The 25,491-nt window shown below is 42.0% G+C and overlaps 1 protein-coding gene across 2 annotated transcripts in view; it reads right to left on the bottom strand.

Annotated features, from left to right (window-relative positions):
• The window catches only part of SEL1L3 (SEL1L family member 3), a 99,860-nt gene that overhangs the window by 58,585 nt on the left and 15,784 nt on the right, over nt 1-25,491 (bottom strand). For both annotated transcript variants that reach the window (XM_061191294.1, XM_061191293.1), the window contains exons 3-9: nt 18,369-18,495; nt 16,610-16,731; nt 16,141-16,256; nt 13,071-13,129; nt 5,876-6,008; nt 3,880-4,012; nt 2,236-2,376 (exon numbers count right to left, since the gene is read on the bottom strand). In XM_061191294.1, coding sequence (XP_061047277.1) covers nt 2,236-2,376; nt 3,880-4,012; nt 5,876-6,008; nt 13,071-13,129; nt 16,141-16,256; nt 16,610-16,731; nt 18,369-18,495 — 831 coding nt within the window. The remainder of the gene's footprint in view (nt 1-2,235; nt 2,377-3,879; nt 4,013-5,875; nt 6,009-13,070; nt 13,130-16,140; nt 16,257-16,609; nt 16,732-18,368; nt 18,496-25,491) is intronic.

Genomic DNA, 25,491 nt, shown 5'->3' on the forward strand with positions numbered 1-25,491 from the left:
AAGAGTGACCTCAAAAACCCAGATCTGATCACGCCTCTAGCCCCTGCTTGAAACCCTTCAACAGGTCCCCGTCACCTACAACGTAAAGCCCAAACTTGTCAGGATGGAGTCTGAGCTCTAGTAAGGAGCCCTCCCATGTTGTTGGTGGGAATGTAAATTGGTGCAGCCACTATGAGAACAGTATGGAGGGTCCTTAAAAACTAAAAATAGAACTACCATATGGTCCTGCAACCCCACTCCTGGGCATATATCTGGAGAAAACCATAATTCAAAAAGATACATGCACCCCAATGTTCACTGCAGCACTATATACAATAGCCAAGACATGAAAGCAACCTAAATGTCCATTGACAGATGAATAGATAAAGAAGATGTGGTATCTAGACACACTGGAATACTACTCAGCCATAAAAAAGAACAAAATAATGCCATTTGCAGCAACATGGATGGACCTAGAGATTATCATACTAAGTGAAGTAAGCCAGACAGAGAAAGACAAATATATGATATCACTTATACGTGGAATTTTAAAAAAAAGATACAAATGAACTTATTTATAAAACAGAAATAGACCCACAGACATAGAAAATAAACTTATGGTTACCAAAGGGGAAAGGAAGGGGGGTGGGATAAATTAGGAGTTTGGGATTAACATATACACACTACTATAAGTAAAATAGGTAACCAACAAGGACCTACTATATAGCACAGGGAACTATATTCAATATCTTGTAATAACCTACAACAGAAAAGAATCTGAAAAAAAATATATATATATATAACTGAATCACTGTGCTGTATGCCTGAAACTAACACAACATTGTAGATCAATTTTACTTCAATAAACAAATAATTTAAAAAAAAGAATAATCACTCTCCAGGCCCTCTCCTGCTTCCCAAATTCCTTGCACATCATTAAAAATGGCATGCTGTTCCCATCTCTCTGCCTCTACTCTGCCTGCAATACCTACCCCCACCTTGCTTATCTGGCAAACATCAATTGACCCTTCAAGAATCAATCCCAGTGTCACCTCCTCCAGGAAGCCTTCCTGGAGCACTCTAGACTTCCAAGTAGAACTGACCACTCCCTTCTTTGTGCCTTTGCCAATTACTCCCATAGCTTTTATTTTTAAAAATACATTACCATTTTTCTTTGCTTTCAAGTCGGTCCCTCAAGGGCAGAGACCTTGCACTATTTTACTTACCTCTGAAGTCTAGCCAAGTAACTGAGCAGTCACTCAGCAAATATCAAATGAACCAAAGATGAAATATCTTGTATGGTTTGAATTCTTTCAAGATGGGGTGAGGGTGAATCACTATCTGCAAAGAGAGTCTATTCCACTGGACACTGCCATTTTTAGGAAGTTCTTATATGCAGCAGCAGTCAGTTTCTGCATTGCCTTGACCCAAGGGTTTGGTCATATGCCCAGGAATACCATGGGCTGCTGCTGACCGCTAAGATAGTTCTCATTACCCTCCTTCCCCAGGCTGAACACCTCCAGCTTCTCTCCTCTTCCTAATAGACATCGTTTCAAGATTCCTTGTAGTCTTACAGTATGTACTTAATTACTATGCAAACCTAAATCACAATGGACTTAAGCTGGACACATTTGCAAAATATACACAGATTCCTGAGATGCTGCTTAAAATGTACTTCAAATCAAAGGTCTCAAGTTCAAGGGCCTAGGGCCCGGGCAGGTAAGATCCATGACTGAAGTCGGCAGGAGGTGCTCAACCAGAGGCAGGAAGGGCTGTGGATGGACAGAGCCTGCCTGTCCCAACCACACACCTCTGGGATTGCTGCCACTCAGGAACGGAGGCCCGGCGTCGCCAGATCTTTGGATCTTCTGAGAAAAGCTAGAAATTTGCATTTTCATAGAAGTTTTTAGATCCCTGTAACTAATTTTTTTTAAATTGACAACAATGTGTATGCCAAAGCAACCACATTTGGGGGCCAGCTCTGGCTGTCAGCTGCTTGTTTGTGGCCTTGGCTTTAAATAAAGAATTGCTCAAGTGATTCCTAAATTTAAGTTTTTGTAGTTAGGGTTGAAAATGTGCACAGATACATTGAGTGGTGGACACATTAAGGGCAGAATTTAAATTTGAAATTAAGCTAGAACACTAGGGTTAAAAATAACTTCAAGGCATAAATCACTAAAGAGGGTGAGGGAAAGCAGAAAAACAGGGACCTTCCTAACCAGCATCCAAAGGCGAGCGAGGCACAGACTCAATTACCTGTCACCAAACCCATCTCCAGCAAGGCCTGGAACAAGCTTCGGTGCTTGGCTTTCAGCTCCTTCTCCCAGAGGAGGGCTCTGCATATCGAGGGCCGCCCGTACCTGAGCTTCAGGTCCAGGTAGGAATTCCGGAGGTCGCCTACAGGAAAGGGAAGCACAGGATACCATTAGAGGGAAGCCTTGCCTCTCTAACTCCCTTACTCTACGGGGAACTAGAAATAAGAGGTCAGACTTGGCGTTACTGGATGTTGGTTTGGGTGCATCAGGGATTTGAAATTGGCTACGATGCCTCTGCCTCGAGGTCACAAATTCAAAGCCAAGTCCAAGGGAAATGTGCCAAAGTTGCTGATAGCTGTTGAATAATTCTATAGAATGAGCAGCTGGCCTCGGACTGGTCCCCAGGAGGACAATATCTAGGCCATTTTGTTGGCAGTGTGAGTCGAGGAGCAAAGCACAGGGACCCCCAGGGAGGCAAGGCAGTAGAAGATGTTAGGAGAATCTTCCCAATGCCACCAAACAGATCAGCATGCAAGACCGGGCTTCTGACTCTGGGTATCTCCTGAAATTACATCAGCTATCAAAATCAGTTTCTTTCCTGTTTGGGATATTACTATTCCTATATATCTTCCCTTCTTCTGACAGCATCATATTTTCTGGATGATTCAGCGGTGAGAGCAGCAGCTGGGAGACTAGTATAGCCTACTCTTAAATTAAATTGCAGAAGTGCTGCCTTTCTACACTTACCTATCACCATCTCTAATCACTTCCTATGACCATTTTATGTGAACCCTATCAGAATGGGGTATGTTCAACATGTATCCATTCCTCCATGGCCTGAAATGGGAAGCTCGGCTCTGGAGATGTTGAGATTATTTAGGCAGGACTGAAATACTCAATTTACTTTTGCTGATGGCAAAGGCCCCACAGGAATTTCTCTTCCAGAAAGAACATATGTGACTAACTCTAGTGCCACCATATCATGCAAGAAGAGCTATAGCCAGAGAAATTTATAAGTGCTGGAACATTGGAAGACAAGACGGGATGAGTTTTATAACAGATACACACTCTGTATGAATGAAAGGATGTCTGCAAATACGGGCAGGCACGGAAGCAGTCTATTTGAAATTCATTCCTTCTGTTGAAAAGTTACCAATGTCTTCCAGAATGAGTCAATTTCAAAGATTTAAAAAATAAAACCCAGCCCCAAACAACAAAGCCATTGTTCAACATTTCTGAAAGCTAATATTCAGATATTAATGGTCCAAGAAAAAAGTGCACCGACGGGGAAACATTTCTAATGATTAATTTATTTTCCAATTCATTTTTATTTTCTTAGACTGGCCTAAGATCCCATTATGGATGGGAATAATGCAATTTGAGGCTCAAAACACCCTCATTTATATTCTTAAACTAAATTACAGCTAGTTGAAGCCACGAGGCAGGTTTGGGTTCTTGCTGGCTGTTGGTCTTGGTGGGATCTAGGTGGAAGGCACACTATCATTTGCATCCATCTCGGGAGGTCATACTTGCCCCCATTGGTCAAGTCACATATGTTCTATTTCAACCCCCTTATGAAAGAAGCCAAACATGTTGCTACAAATGCCTGGAGCTAAAAATCGCTCTCCTATAGTTCAATACTTACATGCTTCTTGTCTCCTGTCCCCCTGCTGTACCGTGGATGTGTACACAGATACTATTTCTTGAACCTCTGCACACCTTTCATAATATAACTTGATATGTTCAGCAAGTTGCTTCTCAAGTAGGGGATTGAAAATCTACAAGAGGGCAAGAAAACAGAATGAACAACAATTGTCATCAAACACTCATGGGTACCCATGAGGCTACGTTCAGGTGGATTTCCTTCTCCCATTGATAGTACCAGGTGGCTTGTTTGTACACAGCTCATCTGCTTTGGATTCTCAAAGGAAGGGTGTTACTAGTAATTCAAGGACACGCCAGCTCTGACTGCTTCCCTCTAGCTTCTTTTTGTGGCATCTTCTCCTCTGCAGAGCTTCTTAAGTGTCAGGATTTCCCAGAGACCAGGCCTTCATCCTCTTCTCTTCCCCGCCGCTATGTGCTATCCCCAGAAAATGACATTCATCTCCCCTGAGTTCCCAAAGGACCCCAAGTCTACCAGTGCTGCACCTACTGCCTGGAAGCCTCCTCTCCTTTTCTTCTGTTTAGAAGGCTCCTTCTCAACCTCCAAGAGCCAGATCCAAGGTCATCCCTTCAGGGCAGCCTCCCTAACAGCCTACCGCACCCTCATACATGTACCGATGCAGAGGACCGCACCTCGGCACTGCCAGACACAGTGCTCACATCTTCATTAAAGCATGTACCCCATTCTTTCATGACTTATCTGTTTAAGACCCAGGCAAGGAGCTCCTCAAGATCAGAGACCTTATCTCTACTCAGTGGTTTTCAAAATAAGGGTTATGACCCACTGGAGGGTTGTGAAATTATTTCAGTGGTTCGTAACCAGCAGTGATTTTGTTTTTTATAGAGCAGAACACAAAATATCAGGGCACACTGAACATAGCAAGAATCTGTATCGTTAGTAAAATTCTTATTTCAGTTTTGTGTTTTACATATATATGTATATACATGTGTGTATGTATGTATATGTGTATTATATATGCTTATGCATGTACTGCTCATGCTATTAAATAGAGTTCTTATTGTGGACCACCTTCAAAAAAAAGTTTGAAAGCCACCACCTTAATTCATCTTGGACGCCTCAGCATCTTGCACAGAGCCTGGCACATAGTAGGTGCTTAATAAGTATTGGCTGCACACATGAATAAAAGAATTTCATTTTTTTTCTCTTATAGAGGTATCTCAACAGGGGCTCTAAGATGTTAGAGCCTATGGGTGATAAGGTGCCCCATTTTTCCCAATTGACTTTGCCTAGTGACTCCTGCTTTTCCCAGAACAAATCCCACAAGGTCACAGGAATGAAAGAACGTTCCTTTTTTAGGTATCCGGTGATCTCCTTACCAAGGTACAAAAAGCAACCAGGGTGAAGGTTCCCTTGTGGGGCAGCCCCCCTCTAATACCCACCAGCCCTGCTGGAGCTGGCCTGGAGACTCCGACAATTCCATTCCATTTGTGGGTGGGTTTTGGACTTGAGAATTCAATGCTGACTACAAAGCCCTCTATGATCTCCACCACCGCAGCCCACCCACCCAGTGTGAGCCAAAGGCCCATGTTTCTGGAGAGAGCAGTAAGCAGAACCAAGAGTCCTGTTTGCTGGACTGTCTCCTCTCTGATACTTTAAATAATAGCATATAAAAGAAGCTTTACCAAATAACTAAGACTCTCTCCTTTCATTAGCTTAATCGCTGGATAGGCAACAGCCTGATAAAAATCGACTCTATAATTAAGCTACTAGTTATTAAAGCAGAGGAAGTAAATGGTTTCCATTTTATGAGTACTAAATGAACCAAACGTTTACAAAAATCTATTATCACGTTTGCGGGGTGGAGGGGGAAGCCTCAATATTAATCATGTTTGGTGACAGAGCCGATGCGAGGTCCGGCTTAGATAAATCTTTTGTTTACACTGGACTGGTTCCACAGCCCTAAGCCACACGCCCATTACCCATAGCATTCGAAAACTCCTTGGTCCCCTGGGCTCACCTGTGCAGGGTGCAGAGCATGGAGGCGATAGTACTTCAGGGGTCCAAAAAACCCTTCAATGCCAGCCACATACCTGCTCCCTCCAATAATGAAGTACCCAGCAGTGTCATTATAATGGAAATCCTCTCGGAAGCTAGAGAAGAACAAAGGATTAAGAGAGTTCTGGGTTTGAACAGATTTTTTTTTTTAAAAAACTCTTTCTCCTTGACTTAAAACTCCAAATTTCTGCAAACCCTTCACTCTAGTTCTAGAAGATGAGACCATGGTGGGGTCAGGCAGACTTGGGCTAGGATCCCAACCCTGCTATTTACCAGCTGTGTGACTTTGGACCAGTTGCTTAACCTCTCTGAGACTGAGTCTTCTCATTAGTAAAATGATAATTCCTCTCTTACTGGATTAATAAGAGGATTAAGTAAAGACGTACAGCATCTAGCAGCACCTGGCCCACCATAAGTACCTTTTTTTCCTTTTTATTTATTTTTTATTTGACTTTTTATTTTATATTGGAGTATAGTTGATTAACAATGTTGTGTTAGTTTCACGTGTACAACAAAGTGATTCAGTTATACATATACATGTATCTATTCTTTTTCAAATTCTTTTCCTGGTTGTTACAGAATATTGAGCAGAGGTCCCTGTGCTATACAGTAGGTCCTTGTTGGTTATCCATTTTAAAGATAGCAGTGTGTACATGTCAATCCCAAACTCCCTAACTACCTCCCTACCCTTCCCCTCTGGTAATCCTAAATTCCACCATAAGTACTTAATATGTGCCGCTTACTGATATTGGTGAAATTGTTTAGCATCATTGGAATTATTTGGAATTGCTGATCTTAATTGGAAGTATTTTGCTCTAAAAGGAAAAAAAGAAAACCTGTTGAGTAGATAGAAGGTGGATGTGGAGGAAAATAAAAACATACCCTATTAGATAAGAACTGAGGCCAAATTCAGAGTTAGGAGAAGGAGGCCACAGCAAGGTCAAAGGGCTTGGCCAAAGATAAGCGGTCAGCACAGGTGATTTGTTGGAAGTCCACTTTGTCCTGAAAGACTTAAAGGATCAAGAAGGAAAATGGAGGGAAAAAGTGGGTCAGCATGAATAAAATGCACAAAGTTGTTCCTGGCAGCATTATTTACATCCACCAAAGACTGAAAAAGTTTAGGTGTCTGTCAGTGAGGACTGGTACCCACATCCATCCAATGGGCCCTGGACATCTACACAGCTTAAAAAAGGACAAAGGGCTCTGTGTACTGACATGGAATAATCTCTAAAATACATTGTTCAGTGAAAAAGTAAAAATGAAAGAGCAGAACAATATATTTTCATCCAAGAAAGAGGAGAATGGATTTTTTTTTTTTGTATTTGCATTAAAAAAAACTCTGGAGGTATGTATAAGAAACTAATAAAAGTCTTTCCACATGGCATGGGGGTTAGGGGATGGAGTGGATGGAGACAGAGCTGGAAGCAAGACATCTAACTGTAGACCTTTTCACATTGTTTTGGTTTTTGATACGATGTGCACTTATTTAGAAAGTAAAATAGGAATGGGTGGACAAGGTGCCATCAGAGCATATGTGAACAGCAAGGAGGGATCAAGATCGGCATCAAGTGAGAAGCCAGGCAAAGACAAAAAGAGCCAGGGAGCACAGAGGGCAGATGGCAGCAGAAGGGAAGAACACAGCATGTCAGGCAGGCCGCCAGGAGCCCGGCAGCCTCAAGAGCGATGGGCCAGGGTGACACGGACGGGACAGAGCAGCCCCCAGTGGTCGGGTCGGAGAAGCCAGACAAGTGGGGGTCATCCCAGGAGAGAGGATGGGCTGACTGTTAGGCAGAAACCCAACCCTGGCAGGTGCTCCCGGCTGGAAGGAAGACAAAAAGGTGAAGAAATGGGCACTCTGACAACATCAACCGATGGCGGCAAGAGGGAACACTTAGAAATCAGCTTTCTACAAAGGCAACTAACGTGGAAAAGAAATGCTTTATTTCCTGCTATTTCTTTTTCTGGAATCTCAGGCTTGAAGGGCACTAAGAAGATGATGGCCTCTTCTCCTTTTTTTTTTACGTGGGACCACAAAGTTATTATCTCTGAGAGCTGCGAATTGATTAAAATTTTCAAGACTTTCGAAAGATTTGAACATTCCAACTACCCTCATGAGGTATTACCCAGCACTCAGGGGACACCAAGCAATGCTTCTGCAGTAGAAGCTCTCGTAATAGAACTCTGCTTAATCAACTCACCAGCTCACCTCACGGCTCATCCCTGCAACACGCTGGATGCTTGCCAGCTGGAGGTTCCTCTCTGGAGGCTTCTTCTCATTTATTTTTTTATTTGAAAAAAATGTTGTTTTTATTTTTTGGCTGCACCGTATGGCTTGTGGGATCTTAGTTCCTTGACCAGGGATCAAACCCGGGCCCTTTGCAGTGGCAGCACGGGGTCTTAACCACTGAACCGACAGGGAATTCCCTGTCTTCTCATTTTTTAATGGAGATAAAAATAGTACCTATCTACAGGGTTGTTGGGAAAATTTATTTAATATTTAAACAAAGCATTTAGAACAGTGCCTGGCACATCGTAGGCACCATAGCTGTTAACTACAGTTATTATTATTAACCTTCTCCAACTTGGACTTTTGCTGCCATTTTTTTAAATTAAATTTATTTATTTATTTTTGGCTGCATTGGGTATTCGTTGCAGCATGTGGGCTTCTCATCGTGGTGGCTTCTCTTGTTGCTGAGCATGGGCTCTAGGCACGTGGGCTTCAGTAGTTGTGGCGCACGGGCTTAGTTGCTGTGCGGCATGTGGGATCTTCCTGGACCAGGGCTCGAACCCGTGTCCCCTGTATTGGCAGGCGGATTCTTAACCACTGCGCCACCAGGGAAGTCCCTGCTGCCATGTTTTGAGTTGCATGCTTATGTAAGATGTGTTTGTTCCCAAACCTGTCAATTGCCAACTGTATGGTCATTGTAACCATACAATGTAATTCAATCTTATGTGATCCAATAAAATAGGGATGGAGAAGAAAGAGATGTTCATTCTTTAAAAATTAAGTTGAATATTTTCGGTAGACTCAGTAAAGAATGATTACTAAAGAAATTGTTGTGGAATTAGGACAGCTGGAAAAGCCTGGAAAAAGAAACTGAAGAAATCTAGATGGATTTTGGGCTCTGATAGTTTCACAAGTGTCTTTGTTTTCTTTTCATTTGGGAGAAACAGAAATTGGGTACCGTTCATGCAAGAAAGATCACAGGGAACTCCAATCAGTAGACCCATACTCAAAGGCAAGGCTCTAGCTAGAAAGATTGGCAAATTAATGCACATTTCCATATTTTAAATTAAAATAAAATATTTACCCACTTTTTTTTATGGATCTTTGCTTTAACTGAATTCTCAACTAATCAATAAATTACTTGGTCCCTATGGTACTAGAGTGCAATTTTTTATCGTCATTATAATACAACTAACAGATCTCTCCAGCTCCGTCTCCCTCCACATCGGTGCCTCCACATTTTTCTCCTCTAAAATTCTCAGTGGCTGCACCAAGACTGCAAGAGATTCCTTGCACTGTGCATGGTTTGATGGTCATCAATTTTGCTGACATAAGAGCTGAGCTAGACAGTTCAAAAGCCCAAGCCGGTCCCTTCCGCAAGCCTCAGACAAGCTGGCAAACTATCTTTACTCTTATCTGGATGTGGGAGAGTGCCCTGGTTTATTACTGTGGAGGACCCAGCAGTGGGGAAGGATTGCCTGCCTCTGTCTTTAACTAGGCCTCACTCAGAATTAGGGAACAGTTTTGGCTCATGGGTTCTTTTTTTTGGCCACACCACATGGCAGGGACATGTGGGATCTTAGTTCCCCGACCAGGGACCAAACCCGGGCCCCCTGCAGTGGAAGCGTGGAGTCTTAACCACTGGACCGCCAAGGAATTCCCTGCTCATGGGTTCTTTAGCAGGGGAATTTAAAGCCTCAAAATAGCTGTCCCTCTCACCCCTTAAAGTAATTCTCATCTTAAGTGTCACTTCCTCAGGGCCTGGCCTAAATTCTGGCCCCTTTGAGATCCTCTCAAGCCAACCTATTTTATTTCCTTCCCTGCATTCATCACAATCTGTAATTTTAAATTTATTTGTGAATGTATTTGTTTAAGATCTGTTTTCCCCCCACTAGATTTTTTAGTTCCATGAAGGCAGGGATGGACTGTATTCTTGTTTTTCATCGTTTTATTCCCAGGGTCCAGCACTGTGTCAGGCATGTGGTAAATGTGTTGGGTGAATGAATATATACTGGATGGATGGATGGATGGACAGATGAATGAATTCGACACTACACAAGTCTGCAGTTGTTACTGCAGCACTGAACTTCTGAGCACTTAATTCCTGATCCTCCTACACCACTTTTGCGGGATAACAGCTATCATTATGTTTACTTTACAAGAACAAATAAAAAGGAGGATTAAGAGGCTTTCCTTGGAACACCTATAACCATCTACAATATTTGATGTTTAGTTTACTACCTTGGCCCATTCTGAAATCTCTCTGGTGAATGAGATTCCAAATAGCTAACCACAGGAATCCCAGGTGGGCCCAACATTAATTCTTTAGTTGTTCTATTGATGGAGGGGGTCCCAGGAGTAGGGGAAGGGCAGCTGAGACAGTGGTAAGGGGAAGTCTTGGGCCTGGGGACTGCTCGTATTACCAGGTAAGGAATCATTTCAAAGCTTTCACCAGGATGTTGAATCGGTATGTACCTGAAAATCAGTCCTGAATTCAGGAATCTTACATGATCATACTGATTCCATCTTTACTTAAAATTTTGTAATTTTGTTCATCATGGATTCTTTACATTAATCTTGATTTTTAAAAATACTGTATTAAATGTTATTTATCATGACTATCGTTATGAGCTGAATTGTGTCCCCCCCAAAATTCATATGTTTAAGTCTGAACCCCCAGTACCTTAGAATGTGACCTTATTTGGATATAGGGTCATTGCGGATATAATTAGTTAAGATGAGATCATAGTGGAATAGGGTGGGCCTTTAATCCAATATGACTGGTATCCTTATAAAAAAGGGAAATTTGGACAAAAACAGACACTCACACAGGGAAAATGCCACGTGAAGTTTGGCTTTATGCTGCCACAAGCCAAGGAACTATTAGAAGCTGGAGAGAAGCTTAGAACAGATCTTTCCCTAGAGCCTTCAGAGAGAGCATAGCTCTGCTGACACCTTGATCTCGGACCTCTAGCCTCTAGAGCTGCAAGGCAATACATTTCTGTGGTTTAAGTCACTCAGTTTGTGGTACTGTGTTCCAGCAGCCTTGGCAAACTAATATAATGACTAAGTTTTGTGGGTGTCTCCTTACATTTTATGCGGAAGGTGCCTCCCTTGCCTCACCCTAGTCCCAGCCCTGGATCTTACTGTGATTCACTCCGCTCGTGTCAGCATCTACACTTCTGGGATTTAAGAGGAAAGGAAGCCCTTACATCGAAAATGAAAAAAAGCTTATGAAATTCAGTCGGTTGTCAAAAGTGTCTGAGGTTGCATGTGGGTGTCAGGGGAGAAAGGGCAGGCATTATTTTAGACCTCACATCCTGAAAATGCAAACCCTTAATTTCTGAGGCAGAACAGGGCACTCGAAGAGATTTCTAAAGGGGCCACACATCAGCTGTTTCTCCAAAGCAAACTCCCAGGCCTTTCCTATTCTCAAACTCTTCATAGACGATCCCATGGCCGCTGGTTATATAACAAAACGCGTATCTGTTGAATTCTTCCTCACTGGTCTAAATCCACCTGGTGCACTTAAGACTTCTGCTCTGTTCTAAGGCCTCAGCCTCTATGCGTCAATATAGCTAGCAAGTCACCCCCTGACTTTCTCTTTGCAGGCTAAGGAATAACACTGCTTTAGCCTTTCGCTATAACTCTAATCCTTTAATCCAGTCATGAAAATAAGAATTGTTCTATGTGCCCAGAGCCTAAAAGAAATTGTTTGACTTAAATCTAAACAGAAATGGTGGGGGGAAAAAAAAAAAGTAGAGTGTACGTCCCCTACTCTGCTGTCATCACCCCTCTTTGCTTTCCTTTCTTTAATAATTGGTTTCCAAGAAAATTTGGATTGTGTGGAGACTCTGAGTGAATGGAGCCTGTTTGGAGAGATGGTTTTTGGCTGAGCGTAGTGAAATGACTAAAGGATGAAGGAATGAACCACCCCCCAACCCCCAGCCAAAGTGCCCAACAGTCCTGATACATTTTTTTTTATACATTTTTGTTTTTGGCCGCACTGTGCAGCATGCGGGGTCTTAGTTCCCCGACCAGGAATTGATCCCGTGCCCCCTGCACTGGATGTGTGGAGTCCTAACCACTGGACTGCCAGGGAATGCCCCTGATAAATTTTTTTAAATTATACATATGAAGCTGCTTATTTTATTTTATTTTTTTAAGCTGCTAATTTTTGTTTCTGTTCTTTACTTATTCTTAAGCATTTGAATTTATATATATATATATATATACACATTATATATATATATACATTATATATATTGATATATATATAAAATCTAGCTATGATGAGATATCCCGAGTTCTTAAAGAAGAGCTCATGCCCCATGTTTCTGACACTGTAAGACCCACTCTTAAACAGGGATGTAGAAGCAAATTAAAAATATATGACAAATGAGGAAAAAGACCCAATTCTCAGTTTCTGTAACTCTTGTAGAGAATCGTTACATAAGATTGAAAAGTTACCCCAATATCAATAGTTGCATACGTTTCAAATTTACTTTATAAACATAAATATGAAGGCTGCCTGCTTTTATGTTCTATACTAGGCCAAACTTACCAACCCCTCTCAATAAGCAACATTAATACTTTTATTTTTCCGAATCCTTTGTAGAAGATAATTTTCAAAGAAAACAAATTATAAAGTGTCATGAAAGGAAGAATTTACAGTGAGATCTGGAGAGAGAACAAGTTTCTCTTGCTTGGAAAAAAAAAAAGGTTGTGGGGAAAACGTGGAGAGTTTTTGTACATTTAAAAAAGAAGAAAAATAGTACAAAGATCAGCTACAGGGCAGACTAGCCACAGTCCATGCTTGAAAAAACTGAATCAGACAGGGTGGGAATAACTTCAGGGTTGAGGGCTAACATATGAAGGTTCCTTAACCCTCATCCAGCAAATTTTGAATCAAAAGAAAAATCACACTTACCTAATGGTCTGATTATGGTAGTCTTTCAAATCCTGTCCAGTGCTGGTGGTTACTACTATCTATGTTGGGAGAGATACACAAGGATCAGTTATGCCTCAAGACCCCACATCATAAATACAGTCCTGGATATGAGTTACTCGTAAAATAGGCTTCATAGTCTTTCACCTGATCAGTTTCTGCAAAAAATAAAAGGAGCAGTTTACTAGCCCTGTGTATATTTTGAGACTTAAGACACAATTTCTCCAAATGACTTTTTTTTTTTTTAATTAATTAATTTATTTATTTATTTTGGGCTGAATTGGGTCTTCATTGCTAAGTGGGCTTTCTCTAGTTGTGGCGAGCAGTGGTTTCTCTTGTTGTAGAGCACGGGCTCTAGGCGTGTGGGCTTCAGTAGTTGTGGTACGCAGGCTCAGTAGTTGTGGCTCGTGGGCTCTAGAGCACAGTCTCAGTAGTTGTGGCGCACAGGTTTAGTTGCTGTGCGGCACGTGGGATCTTCCCGGACCAGGGCTCGAACCCGCGTCCCCAGCATTGGCAGGAGGATTCTTAACCACTGCATCACAAGGGAAGTCCTGATTTTTTTTTAAAGAAGTATTTCGGTCATTTTATTTTTATTTATTTATTGAAAGAAATTTTTTTGGCCACACTGTGCGGCATGCAGAATCTTAGTTCCCGACCAGGGATCGAACCCATGCCCCCTGCAGTGGAAGCTCCGAGTCTTAACCACTGGACCATCAGGAAAGTCCCTCCAAATGACTTAATGTGATAAAAATATCTATAATGCAGTTTCCCCCAGTGGGTTGTGGACACTTCCACACTACCAGCCAAAGGTTCATTTGGTGTATTCGTGCTTGAAAGCTTGTTGCATAAAAAGACAAGGAAATGTGTAAGATACAACAAGGAGTTCTTGGAATTTGACTGTGATTCCAGGAGAGCCTTAGGGGGAAAAACAAGACAGGGGATGAATGTTCTTCATGCACTGTGGCTTCCCAACCTCTCTCCCTCAGCGCTGAGAATTGTCACTGTCATTTCAATGGTGACAATGTTTTCGTCGCGAATGTTGTTAGCTGTCATGTATTCTTCTCGTGTCTGGGACTACAACATAAGCCCCTGGGGTTAAGGGGCTTAATTTATTCCCCCCAGTGCTAGCGCAGAGCAAGTGTTCAGGAAACACATTCTGGCTTAATTAGATTGTCAAAGATATGGCTCCAACACCATGTCTATGAAAGAAAAGCTAACCCATAAAATCCAACCCAATTCAGCCATATAGAGCATGTTGGTTCAGAGAAGAAGATGAGTCAGACCAGTTGTTTCTCTAAACCAACCATTTACTTTAAGCCAATGTGTCCATTTAGTCAAAGCAATGAATATAGTAGTCTCACCACAGAGCTGGATTTTGTGTAGAAAAACAATAAGTACTATTTTGGAACCTATGTGATCAGAGAGACCAGATGGGATGGAAAGACGAAAGGGCAAATGGCAAAAGTTTACTAAAAAAATCTACTTCTTTTTTCTTTCCACTGCATCTGGTCTTCCTAATTCTTCTCTCCTGTTTTACCCGATCATGTACTCTGCCATTAAATTCATCTCTTTAATTAAAGAACTACTTTGATTTACTCTTCTGCTCCGAAAGCTTCGATGACGCTGTGCTGCCTTGCAACTAGAAATTTAAATCCCATGATATTCAAGATTCTCCACATTCTAGCCCTAAAGACATTTTTTTCTTCTATTAGCGTTCTATAGGCAGCGAATTTCTACTCCAAACTGGTTTATCTGCCAACCTCCAATGATGTGCTAAAGTACCCCCTCCTTGCTTCTCCATTTAAACTCTGCCCATCCGTAGGAACCTTCTTTATGAAACTTCCCCTGAGCACCCCAGGGTGAAGTGCTGTCTCTCTTCTGTGAATCAATACAAATCATTTGGCAATTAAGCTCGCCTTATGACACCCCTTCACCTGCTTAATGTGACTTCCATAAATAGTCTGTAAGCTCCTTGAGCAGAGTGCCTTGCATACAGCTGGTGCAAAATAATATCTGTGATTTGCTCTGATGATTTGATACCTAAGTGACACATGGTACTGAGCTGACCTTAAGAGAATGCAGCAACCAAGCTATGCAGCCATAATCCTCATGCAAATGAGAAGCTAAAACATGGACCACAGCAATGTCACCTAACAGCATTAAGGAAACAAACATACAAAAACTGCCAGCTAACATCTTACAGACTCTCCTCAGGAAAGCTACAAGGACTGACTTGATTTCTTTTCTCTTCAGAAAAAGGAAATGTGATAGACCTAACCGCCAAGGGAAGTCTGTGTATTGTCTAATACACAAGACAAACAAAATGTCTTTTCCAGTTTTGTTATCGGAAAATTACAAATCAACAAGAAAAGCTGATGAGAAAATAAAGTAACCAGAAAAAAGTAGCATACTGACATCGTATATACGAAGAAATGGAATTATCTTCAATTATAGCAAGACGTTTGCCATAATCTATAAAATCTGTGTTATGAAAGCTTGAAACTATTATGTGCAGTGTTTTATAGTACAAAGTAGTTAAAGAACCTCCATCTCACCAGAATTATCACTTAGGTTTGTTGGTTGCTATTTGTCGGTTTAATGCCAAGCATAAGCAATTGTTTTAACTGCCCAAAACAGTCATACCATTTCTTGGCTGAACTAACCAATAAATTTCCTGTAAAAAAGTTGTAGATTTGATAACACTATATAAATATGGCCAAGGCTGTCTTAACATTTATCTCCCCAAAGCCTATCTCGCTAGGAGAAAAGGCTTCAATTGCTCAGATAATTGTGGTTATGTAGCTGGCTATATTATTTACTCATTCACAATATAGTCGAAAGAAGCACTTTAAAAGTTAATTAAATGGGATAGAATTCTTATGGTTTAAATTTCCAGCTATAAAAATTTGATTAAAAAAGTGTTATGGTTGTAAAAGTTTATCAGATACCACAAATTTGTTTTTGCAGATTTCCTAGCTCCCTGACTTTACAGCAATGCTTAAAGTTAAGTGATGATGCTGATATGAATCACGGTGGAGCGAGCTTTCAGTACCTGGCCGCCATTAAAAGAGATATCCAGGCGAAACCACTCCTTCAAGGGTATGGTGAATTTCGTTTTTACAGCAAGGTCTTCTCCTTTGACAAGATGCATTTGAATATGCAAGTGGCCTAAAAGGAAAATGAAAGCTTGTGAAAATGACAGAAAATACTTAGGAGTGAATGAAGGGGCTGTATCTTTTCGACGACTGTCCTAAAAAGCTATAAGACTAGATCACATTCCTTCTTCCTTTAAATAAAAGCAAAGCAAAGCAAAACAAACAAAACACATATGTGCATTCATCTGTATATGTTTGTTTTAAGCTTCCAGAAAAAAAGTTTAACTTGAATCCCATATTTGGAAACCATCATTCTCATTGAATTGCCACGTTGACAACATTCCTTATTCTAGACAGACGTATCTGCCAGTAGACAGAGCATAAGAAAACTACACTATCGTTCTAAAGGTTCTGTTTCATACTTACCCTCTTCAGTAAGAAATACAGAAGGCGTGCCGTACATCTCATTAGAATCAACAAAATACAGAATCCCACAGAGATTGGCCTTGCAATAATGGAGTAAATAAAGCCACAGTGAAACAGTAAACCTGTAAGAGTGAGGAGAAAAAAAATTCTGCAGATTGATATCATCCAAGAGCAGGTAATTACAGTTAACAATGACGGAGTAAATTGCTTTCTTTCCAATGAAGGGATGAATTTGCCTTCGTGTTCATCATGGGAGATCAGCTTGCAAAGCTTGATTTTTGAGACAAAGGAGGTAGTTATAGTAACTGCAAAAGACAGGAGTTAAGCGTCACTGTACAAAACTAGCAGACATGGTACCTTGCACCAAAAACTCTTCCTGTGCCTTTCTGAGCTTCGCACAGGCCCACCATTTGAATCCTTGATTAAGGCTTATAAAGCCAGACACAGAATAAAAATCGGGATTTTAATAAGAGGTGACTTGATAAGAAGCTGTTCTAATTTCAATGATTTAAAAAAAAACATAATTAGGGCTTTTTGAGCAATTTTGTTTCTTTCAAAGATAAAAGCCCTAAGGCAGAAAAATGCCATAATTTGCAAATGGCACCACTATATGCTAATCAGGACACACAGATACAATTTTAATGCCCATATTAGGTTATTCAGTATCACAGTTCTGGCTGACCAATGTGGAACAACTACTCTAATTGTTCCATTTCTGGACTAGGGCTATTTTAGTTGAAAAAATATTGTCCATCTGTGATTTGTGGAGTGAGGATAAAATAACAGTGGTCAACTTAACTAGGACACATTTAGCCAAGCTATGTGATCCACCAATCATTCAGCAAATATTTGCTGTTAGAACACTTGCTTGATGCCACACATTGTGCTAGTGACCAGCAGTTCAAAGATAAGCTGGGAGTAATGCATTCTGCACATGAAACATGAATCAAGGTCAAAACCCGTACAGAGAATGCTCTCCATTACCCCAGTAACCAATTCACAGTTTGGGTTAAAGGGGCAGCAGCCCCAGGTTCTTTGGGGACTCATCCCAACAAGACCTTTAGAATATTCTGGGCTTTATCATCTGGCCTTCGAATCGGTGGTAAGATATGCAAACAGATGGTACCACACAGCTCCCTCCTGACCCACCCAGCTGAGCAAGCTCATGAAGATAAGTTATTACAAAGGAAGCTTAGCAAGAACATACGCTTAGTAAAGTGACTCAAGATCTTTCTACAGCCAGCAGCACGGGAAGAATTAAATCACTCTGCTAAATCCATCCAGTCTGAGGTGAACCACGAACAATTTTCAGCATCTTCAATTCAGCAGAAGGAAAAAAATATATCTGGGTTTTGCTGAAATCAGTGGAGGAGATCAGAAGTTGTGAGATTTCAAGTAGTTCATCCAATCTTCCAAGACAGAAAAGGCAAAGTGAAGGCTGCAATCTGGCAGGGCTGTGGCTGGCTGCACCTGACACCTTGCAAAGCCTCAGGCTCCAACACCTGACTCACCTACTTGGGTCATTCCCAGCACCAACATACAAGGTCAAGCGAGGATTGATTGCTAAGTGCAAGAATAATTTCAGAATGCTTTGAGGTTCTCAGGTCCACAAATTCTGCCTAAGCTATGTAGATCTCATCATTTTTCCAAAGCATATTACAAAGGTAGGTCTTCCTAACTGGCTCCACTAGCCTGCTCTGGTCCTCAGATAAAAAGAGCACTACCGCCCCACCGGCCCCCATCACCGGCCTCTTCTTACACTGGGTAATCTATCCGCTGGCGTCGGGTGGCCTCTAGCTCTCGATTCCGAAATCTCGGGAACTTCTTCACAATGCCTGTGTTTTCTCCACTGGAGGCAAAGAGAAAGCCCAGGAGGGTGACCACATCTGTAAACAGCAAGACGGCTGCCTTTTAATTATTTCCAGAAAAACACTGCTTCCAACATCACATTCTTCCTGGAACCCACTGCCTAGCTCCCATCAAACATTTAAATGAAGAGTCTGAAAATATTAGCAAACATTTATTGCACACTGAATATATGCCAGGCACCTGAGAAGCACTTTACAGAGCTATCTCAATTTGTGTTCATAGCAACCCTATAAAGGAGATTCTTTTTTAGTCCCATTCAACAAATGAAAAGCCCAAGGTATAGAGAGGTAAAATAACTTGCCTAAGGTAACAGAGCTAATAAGTAGTAGAGCGAAATTTCAAGTTTCCAGCTCAGGGTCTATGTGCTTAACCATTTTACATCCTGCCCTCCTAATGCTAAGAAAAGCATTTTGAATTTATGTAATAATAATAACAGTTAACACTTCAGTAGCACTCACTATGGTCCACACCACTGTATAAAAATATATGTATATATATTTATATGTAAATTCATTTAATCCTCATTATTATCCCCAGTCTATAGATGAGGAAATAGATGCACAGCTGCCAAAATACTAACATTTATTTAACACTTAGAATATGCCAGCCAACATGCTAAGCACATTTCAGGATTAACGTTGCTTAATTTCACAATTTATGAGATAGATTCTATTACTGTTCCCCTTTAAACTGAGCCTTAGAGAAGGTTGAATAATAAGAGGTGGAGCTGGGATTCAAACTCAAGCAGTCTGGTTTCAGAATCTATGCACTTAAAATTGCAGTTTTTTTTTTCCACCCGTGCAGACTTTCCACATAACCTCAACATGTTACCCTACGCAAATATTACTAACCATACTCCTTAAAACTAGGGAGGCTTCCACTTTATTTTGCAAATGTGTGAGAATTCTGTGGTTCTAGAAAAGAGGAGCATCCATAACAAATCTGACAGGGAAAACTGAGTTATTTCATCTATATTTAATACCTACAAGGCTAATATGGATTTTTTAATTTCCAATACCCCACCCCCCTTCAAAGAAAAAAAATTCACTGAATACAACCTAGAAATAAAGATCACTTTTCTCTTTCTTAAAATGTTCCTTGGTTTAAATATCCATAATTAAATGGTGGAAATAATCTATTTTCCTGGGCTTCTTAGAGTTGACTTCTGCGCAAGTTACCGAATGCCAATATTGGAAGAAATTACAGGAGCCTCAGCCTGGGATATTGGACACCCCAGCTCTCATTCCTCAAGGGGGAGAAATGTTTTATTATATAAAGAGGTACCTCTGGCTCATTACAACTTGGAAATCATAAGAGCAATGTTTTCATAGTCTCAGAGATGCATTTGGAAATCCAAAAGAGTGGAGTTATCAATTCCAACAAAAATACTTCAAACCTTATTTCTTTGCAATTTGAGCTCAATTTGCGCACACCGGACTTGCTGGTTAGTTACGGCAGTGGAGGGAGGGGATTAGAAATGGAAATGCTGCAAGGGTGTCTTCAGAATCCAAGGAAAAAATTCACCAAGAGGTTGATATCAGCCAACCTTGGTCGGCTTCCACCATGTTGAGTGGAACATAAGAGACCAGACGGTCATGTTTGCCCCCTGGGAAGCCTTCTGCTAGTGATTGCTGTTGAGTTATCTAGTGTATAGTAGAAACATTTATCAAAATGAACAGGATTTGATTCTGCCCAACCTGACTCCAGTAAAAGGAGGCTTCATAAAGGAGGTTTCCAAAGTGAAGGGAGTTAAAAGTGAATGTTGATGAGCCATTCCTTTATCCAGTGATCAAAGAAAAGCTGGCCGAATAGGAGAACTTGCAGCAAAAGACTGTGGAGGGAAAATCTAAGACACAAAGATCTAAAATAATTTTTATAAACACATATCTTTTGTACCCAACCAAACCAAAGTGATGGTGGTTCTCTTGTAAAATCAGTAGCTTTAATGGTTCTTTGATTTGGAGTTCTATTACAATTTTCCCTCAGTATAATACTGTCTTTCCATTTCATTAGAAATAACTAATATGAATGAAATTTTGGGGCAGGGAAGGACTTCAGAATTCATCTAGCCCAGGATAACATTTTCTAGTAACTGATTGGCTGCTTGGAGTGCTATAAATGATGAGTGATGGCTGTCATAGGCACTAGAATGGGGAGTAACAGTACCAGTGCCATGCATTAAGAATTTAAAGAATTTACAGGTAGGAACACTTAAGTCCAGAACTTGGGCTCAAACAGGTTAAATGGCTCGCTTACATAGAATGTAAGCTCCAAGAGAGCATGCACTTTGCTTCATTCATTATTCCATCCTCAGAGCCAGAAGAGTGGCCAACACTTGATAGAGGCTCCATAAATATTTAGGGAGTGAATGAATGAATGGATGAATGATCAAATGAACATAGTTGTGGCCAAGTCAGAATTTGAACCTGTCTTTCACCCAACACGTTCCATAATTTTATAACGTGCCCCATGCTGCCCAAGCCAAAAATTAAGTCTCTCTTTTTTCAGGTCCTTCCCCCAGATCCATTTCTTTGGCTAATCTTGAACGAGGAAGTTAGGTAGGGAAAAGGCATCATTATGACGTAAACACAAAATGCCAGGAAAACAGTTCAGGTTTGGAACCTACCCCCTTGGTCATTTTGCTTGTTTTATTTCCTCAGATTCTACAGCAAAAAGAGGCATTAGATACAACATGGTGCAAACTCCTTCATTTGGCGACAAGAAAAGGGTTAGTGTCTTGTTGAAGGTTGTATAACTAATAAGAGACCCAGGTATGACTCAAACCTGGTCTGCCACTGCAAAACAATGAGCTTTTTATTAAACCACATCACATCTCACAAGCCCTCACAGAGAGAGCTAGGACTGGCGTTCAGCTGGCATGCCCCTGAGCGGCTGTACTGGTTGTTAAAGTACTGAAACATGTCAGTGTATTGGTTAGATGATTGGTGTTGCCTTGAACCTCCAAAGCCCCCACCCACTACCCACCCACCCTGGCTTCTCCTTCAGAGTAGAACCCGGCTCAGCAAGGATCTCCAGCACCATCCTGTTTCAGCACCAGGGCCAGCGCCCGGGGGATCCTGACTGGGGCCCCCAGCTCATACTATTTGTTACGTATTTTGAGTATCATCCTGAGTGGAGTGGCTGGGGGGGTTACATAGCCCATTCTCCAGTTCAGCCTAGTGATCAGAGCCCTGACAGGACACCTGCTCTGGGGAAGGGCCCGTTTCTACATAACAAAGCCCTATTCAGGACGAGCTTCAAATACATCACAGTGATGCAGCTGAGACCCTCAGTCCCTTTGTGGGGAAGTTAGAGATAGTCTTGAGGCAAGGAATAACTGTGGCCGAAAGTTTGTAAAGGGAACCTGGAGGAAAAGAAGCTAAGAGTTTCCCACCCAGAGAAGTACAATTAGAATGTCAATAACTCAATCTGCTTTCCAAATGCAGGACACTAAACAGGCAGCGGCGATCTGGAATTTTATTTTCCTTAAAGCCAAAGCCTGAGAACAAAAACTCTACCTTCTAGCAAGTATGATTTAGGTCAGAACTTCCACCCCAAAGGACACTAGGCAGTGAAGTGAGTGGCTAAGGAAGTCTGTAACATACTCAATACTAGGAGTCTTAAGAATAAATAAATTCCACTCCCAGTAATTTATCCCCCAAAAATATTTATTTGTGTGTACAAAGATACATGTACAAGGATGCTTGGAGAAACCTTGTTGTTAATGGTAAAAGACTAGAAATGACCTGCATGACCATCAGCAGGGGACAAGGTAAATAAATTATGGAGTGTCAGGCAACGCAATGCTAACTAAGGAGCTATTGAAAAGAAAGGGGTTGTGTAGCAAGTACTGACATAGAAGAATCTCTGCCATATTGTTAATGAGCGCAGGGCCGAGTCTATAGTATCCTCCAACGTGTGTATGAAGAGAAGGGGCTATCAACCTAATGCTTATATGGGCAGAGAACATTTCTGGAAGGAGACACAGAAACTAGTGTTATTAAGTTTGCTTCTAGAAATAGGACCAAAAGAGTAGGGTGGGTGGGAATTTACTCTTCCCCCAAACCCTTTTATGCTCTCTGAACTTTCCACCAGGTACATGTATTACTTTTTTGGCTACAAGGGAAGAGAACAACATCTCTGTGCATTTCCGTGCAGGTGGGGAGAAGGAGCCAGCCACATGCAGAGGTCTCCCCGCGCTGGGCACTGTGGTGGTTCAATCCGCTTCAAAGAGGCAAAGTCCAGTGGGTGAGGAAAACAGGGTGATCCAGGTCAGTGAAAATTCAACTTATAAAAAAGTGTATTCCTTCTAAGTTAGAACCTGGGTTAGGACTGTATTAGCATATTTCAGAGAGGTGGCTTAGCAAAGTTGAAAGAATCAAGAACTGGGACTCCATTAACGAGTTCCCTGGGCCTCAGTGTTCCCCTCTGTAAGGAGAGAATGAGAATACTGTCCTTCCCTGGGGCTACTAAGGGTTAAATGAGACATTCTGCATAGGAAAAGTGGTTCAAAAATCATAAAGGGCAATGCAGATGCTAGGTACTCATTAGCAGTATTACTGAAAAATCCAGTCTACAGTGATTAACTGGAGGAAAGAAAGAACTGTGTCTTTTTTTTCCAGAAGTATCAAATGTGTAGTTCTTATAGTTACAAAAAGTATTATCATGTCATTAACCTGAATTGTCTCACTGAATAAACTGATATTTTCACAGAGACACGTAAAGTCTGTCTCCAAAATTTGACTTAGTCTTCTATGATTTTGTTGTAAAGGAATTTTGTTATAAGAAATTCCACTTCCAATCTATTGGACCTGAAAATGAGAATGAATTGTTAGTGAAAAGAGAGTGGAGAAGAAGGAAACTTCCAGGTTTCCCAGTTTCTGACTTAAGAGGAAAGGTCAGAAAAATATTCATATAGGTAGAAGTAGGACAGAATGCTTACTGCACCTGACCCTGGCATTTAAGAACCTCCAAAGTGCGGCCCCAACCTGCCTTCCCAGTCTTATTTCCTGAATTGCCTATCTCACACTTGAGACTCTACCTGAACAAATAATAGCTCAAGTGCTCCTACTCCACATTTCACCTGTGGCAGATATCGGTAATCAATCCACATGGCACTCTTTCTCACTAAGCACAGACTCGGCCTCAGAATCCCTCTCAGCACTGTGCTCTAGGTAGCCACCCCCATTGCTCTGAGCTGGCGTGCAAGATGAAACTCATTTGCCATCCCTCACACCAAGGGATGTAGGCTCGTCCCCACTCCCCCATCAGTCTGCATTGCCTCCTCTTTTTTTCCCTTCTGCCTGGATGCCTTTCCTTTATTCCTTTTCTCACAGTGAAAACTCTACTCATCCTTCAAGTTTCTGTTCAAATGGCACTTCCTCTGTGAAGAACCCTAGCAAAGTGCCTAACACGTAGACTGCTCAGTTATTTTTTTCAATGAATAAGTGACTTAAATAAGTAAATAGCTTCATGATGTCATCTGGCAGCATAGCTTAATGGTTAAACATGGTGTTTGGGAACCAAACAACCTGGGTTCAAGTCCTAGCTCCATTATTAGCTGTGTGACCTTAGACAAATTACTCTACCTCTCTGAGTCAGTTTCCTCCTCTGTAAATAATGACAGTAGAGCACTGGGCGGATTAAATTAGATACTCGCACAAAGCACTTAGCCCAGTTCCCGGCACATAGCGAGTGCTCAGTAAGGGAAAGTAGCTGTTACGATTGGTAGCTGTGTTTACTTCCTGTAAAACCACCTTAAGGAGAGGGACCATGTCTGCACCTTTGAGCCTCCAGACTTAGTAAGGAAATTGGTACGTGACAGGTGTTCAATCAATCTTTATTGAATTGAACATGATACACATCATAAGGGAGTGGTGGGTACCAACAGAGAACTAGGGGAGGCTGGAGGGTAGAAAGTTAATTTCTGATGTGGGAATCAAAAGAAAAGAAAAGTGCTTTTGGGGAAGGAGGGGAAATTTGAGCTGGCTACTGAAATATGAGTATGATTTTGCCAGGAAGTCATGAAAGATGGCACTGGGGGTGGGGGAGTGTTGGGGGGGCAGCCAGGGACGGCAGCTGCCTGTAAAAGAAGCTTCTTTAGCCGAGGCATAGGGGTGGGAGATCACAGACTCAAACTAGAGGGCATGTGCAGGGTGCAGGTGAGCTCATGTGTGGTTGCAAAGGAGAATCACTGCAGCTTTAACCAGCTCAGCCCAAACGGGCTCCACCCGGGAAGCCTCAGAGTGTGCTGGCCCTAGGGAAGGCTCGTGGCTGCCGCCCATCCCCACATGCTCCCTACGATAGCCGTGTGAGGGTGCTGTCACAGTGTGGTGGTCACACATCAGCTAAGCGAGAAAGGGTCCTTGTCCCTTGGCCCACAGCATTCATCACTCAATCAACAAACAGTCACCGCAAGCCTGCTGTGTGCAGGGCGTCGCGCTGGACACTGGCACCAGACAAAGCGGGACTTATGGAGCCTGTGTTCTAGTACGGAGACACTCAACAGGCAAATAAGCCATTATATATATTTAATTACAAGGTCCAGCCGTGCCAAGGCTGTGAAGGCAATAAAAGGTGGATATCGATGGGAAGGGAGTAGCAGGGGTGGGGCTGCCGCCTTAGATAAGGTGGTCAAGGAAGCTGTCCCGGATGAGATGCCATTTGTGCAGAGGTAGGAATGAGATAAGAGAGCAAGCCACGTAGTGATCTGGGGGAGGAGCATCTTAGGCGGAGGGGACAGTAATGCAGATGTCCGAAAATGGGAGCGAACTTGGTACATCAAGGGAGAAGCAAGCAAGTCTGCGTGGCTGGGACAGGTGGGCAAGGGTGAGCGTGGCAGGCGACGAGGCCAGCAAGGGGACAGGGACAGATTCCACAGGCCGTGCTAAGGGACATGGCTGACCCTTCCTGATGTGATGGGAGGAGCCGCCTGCAGGGGGTGCAGTGAGCTGCTTGCACCGGCTGCCGTGTGAGGAACGAGGGCAAGTGGGGAGGCCATTTGCAGCTTATGG

This window comes from Eubalaena glacialis, chromosome 5, assembly GCF_028564815.1.
Source record: "Eubalaena glacialis isolate mEubGla1 chromosome 5, mEubGla1.1.hap2.+ XY, whole genome shotgun sequence".
Lineage (NCBI taxonomy): Eukaryota > Metazoa > Chordata > Mammalia > Artiodactyla > Balaenidae > Eubalaena > Eubalaena glacialis.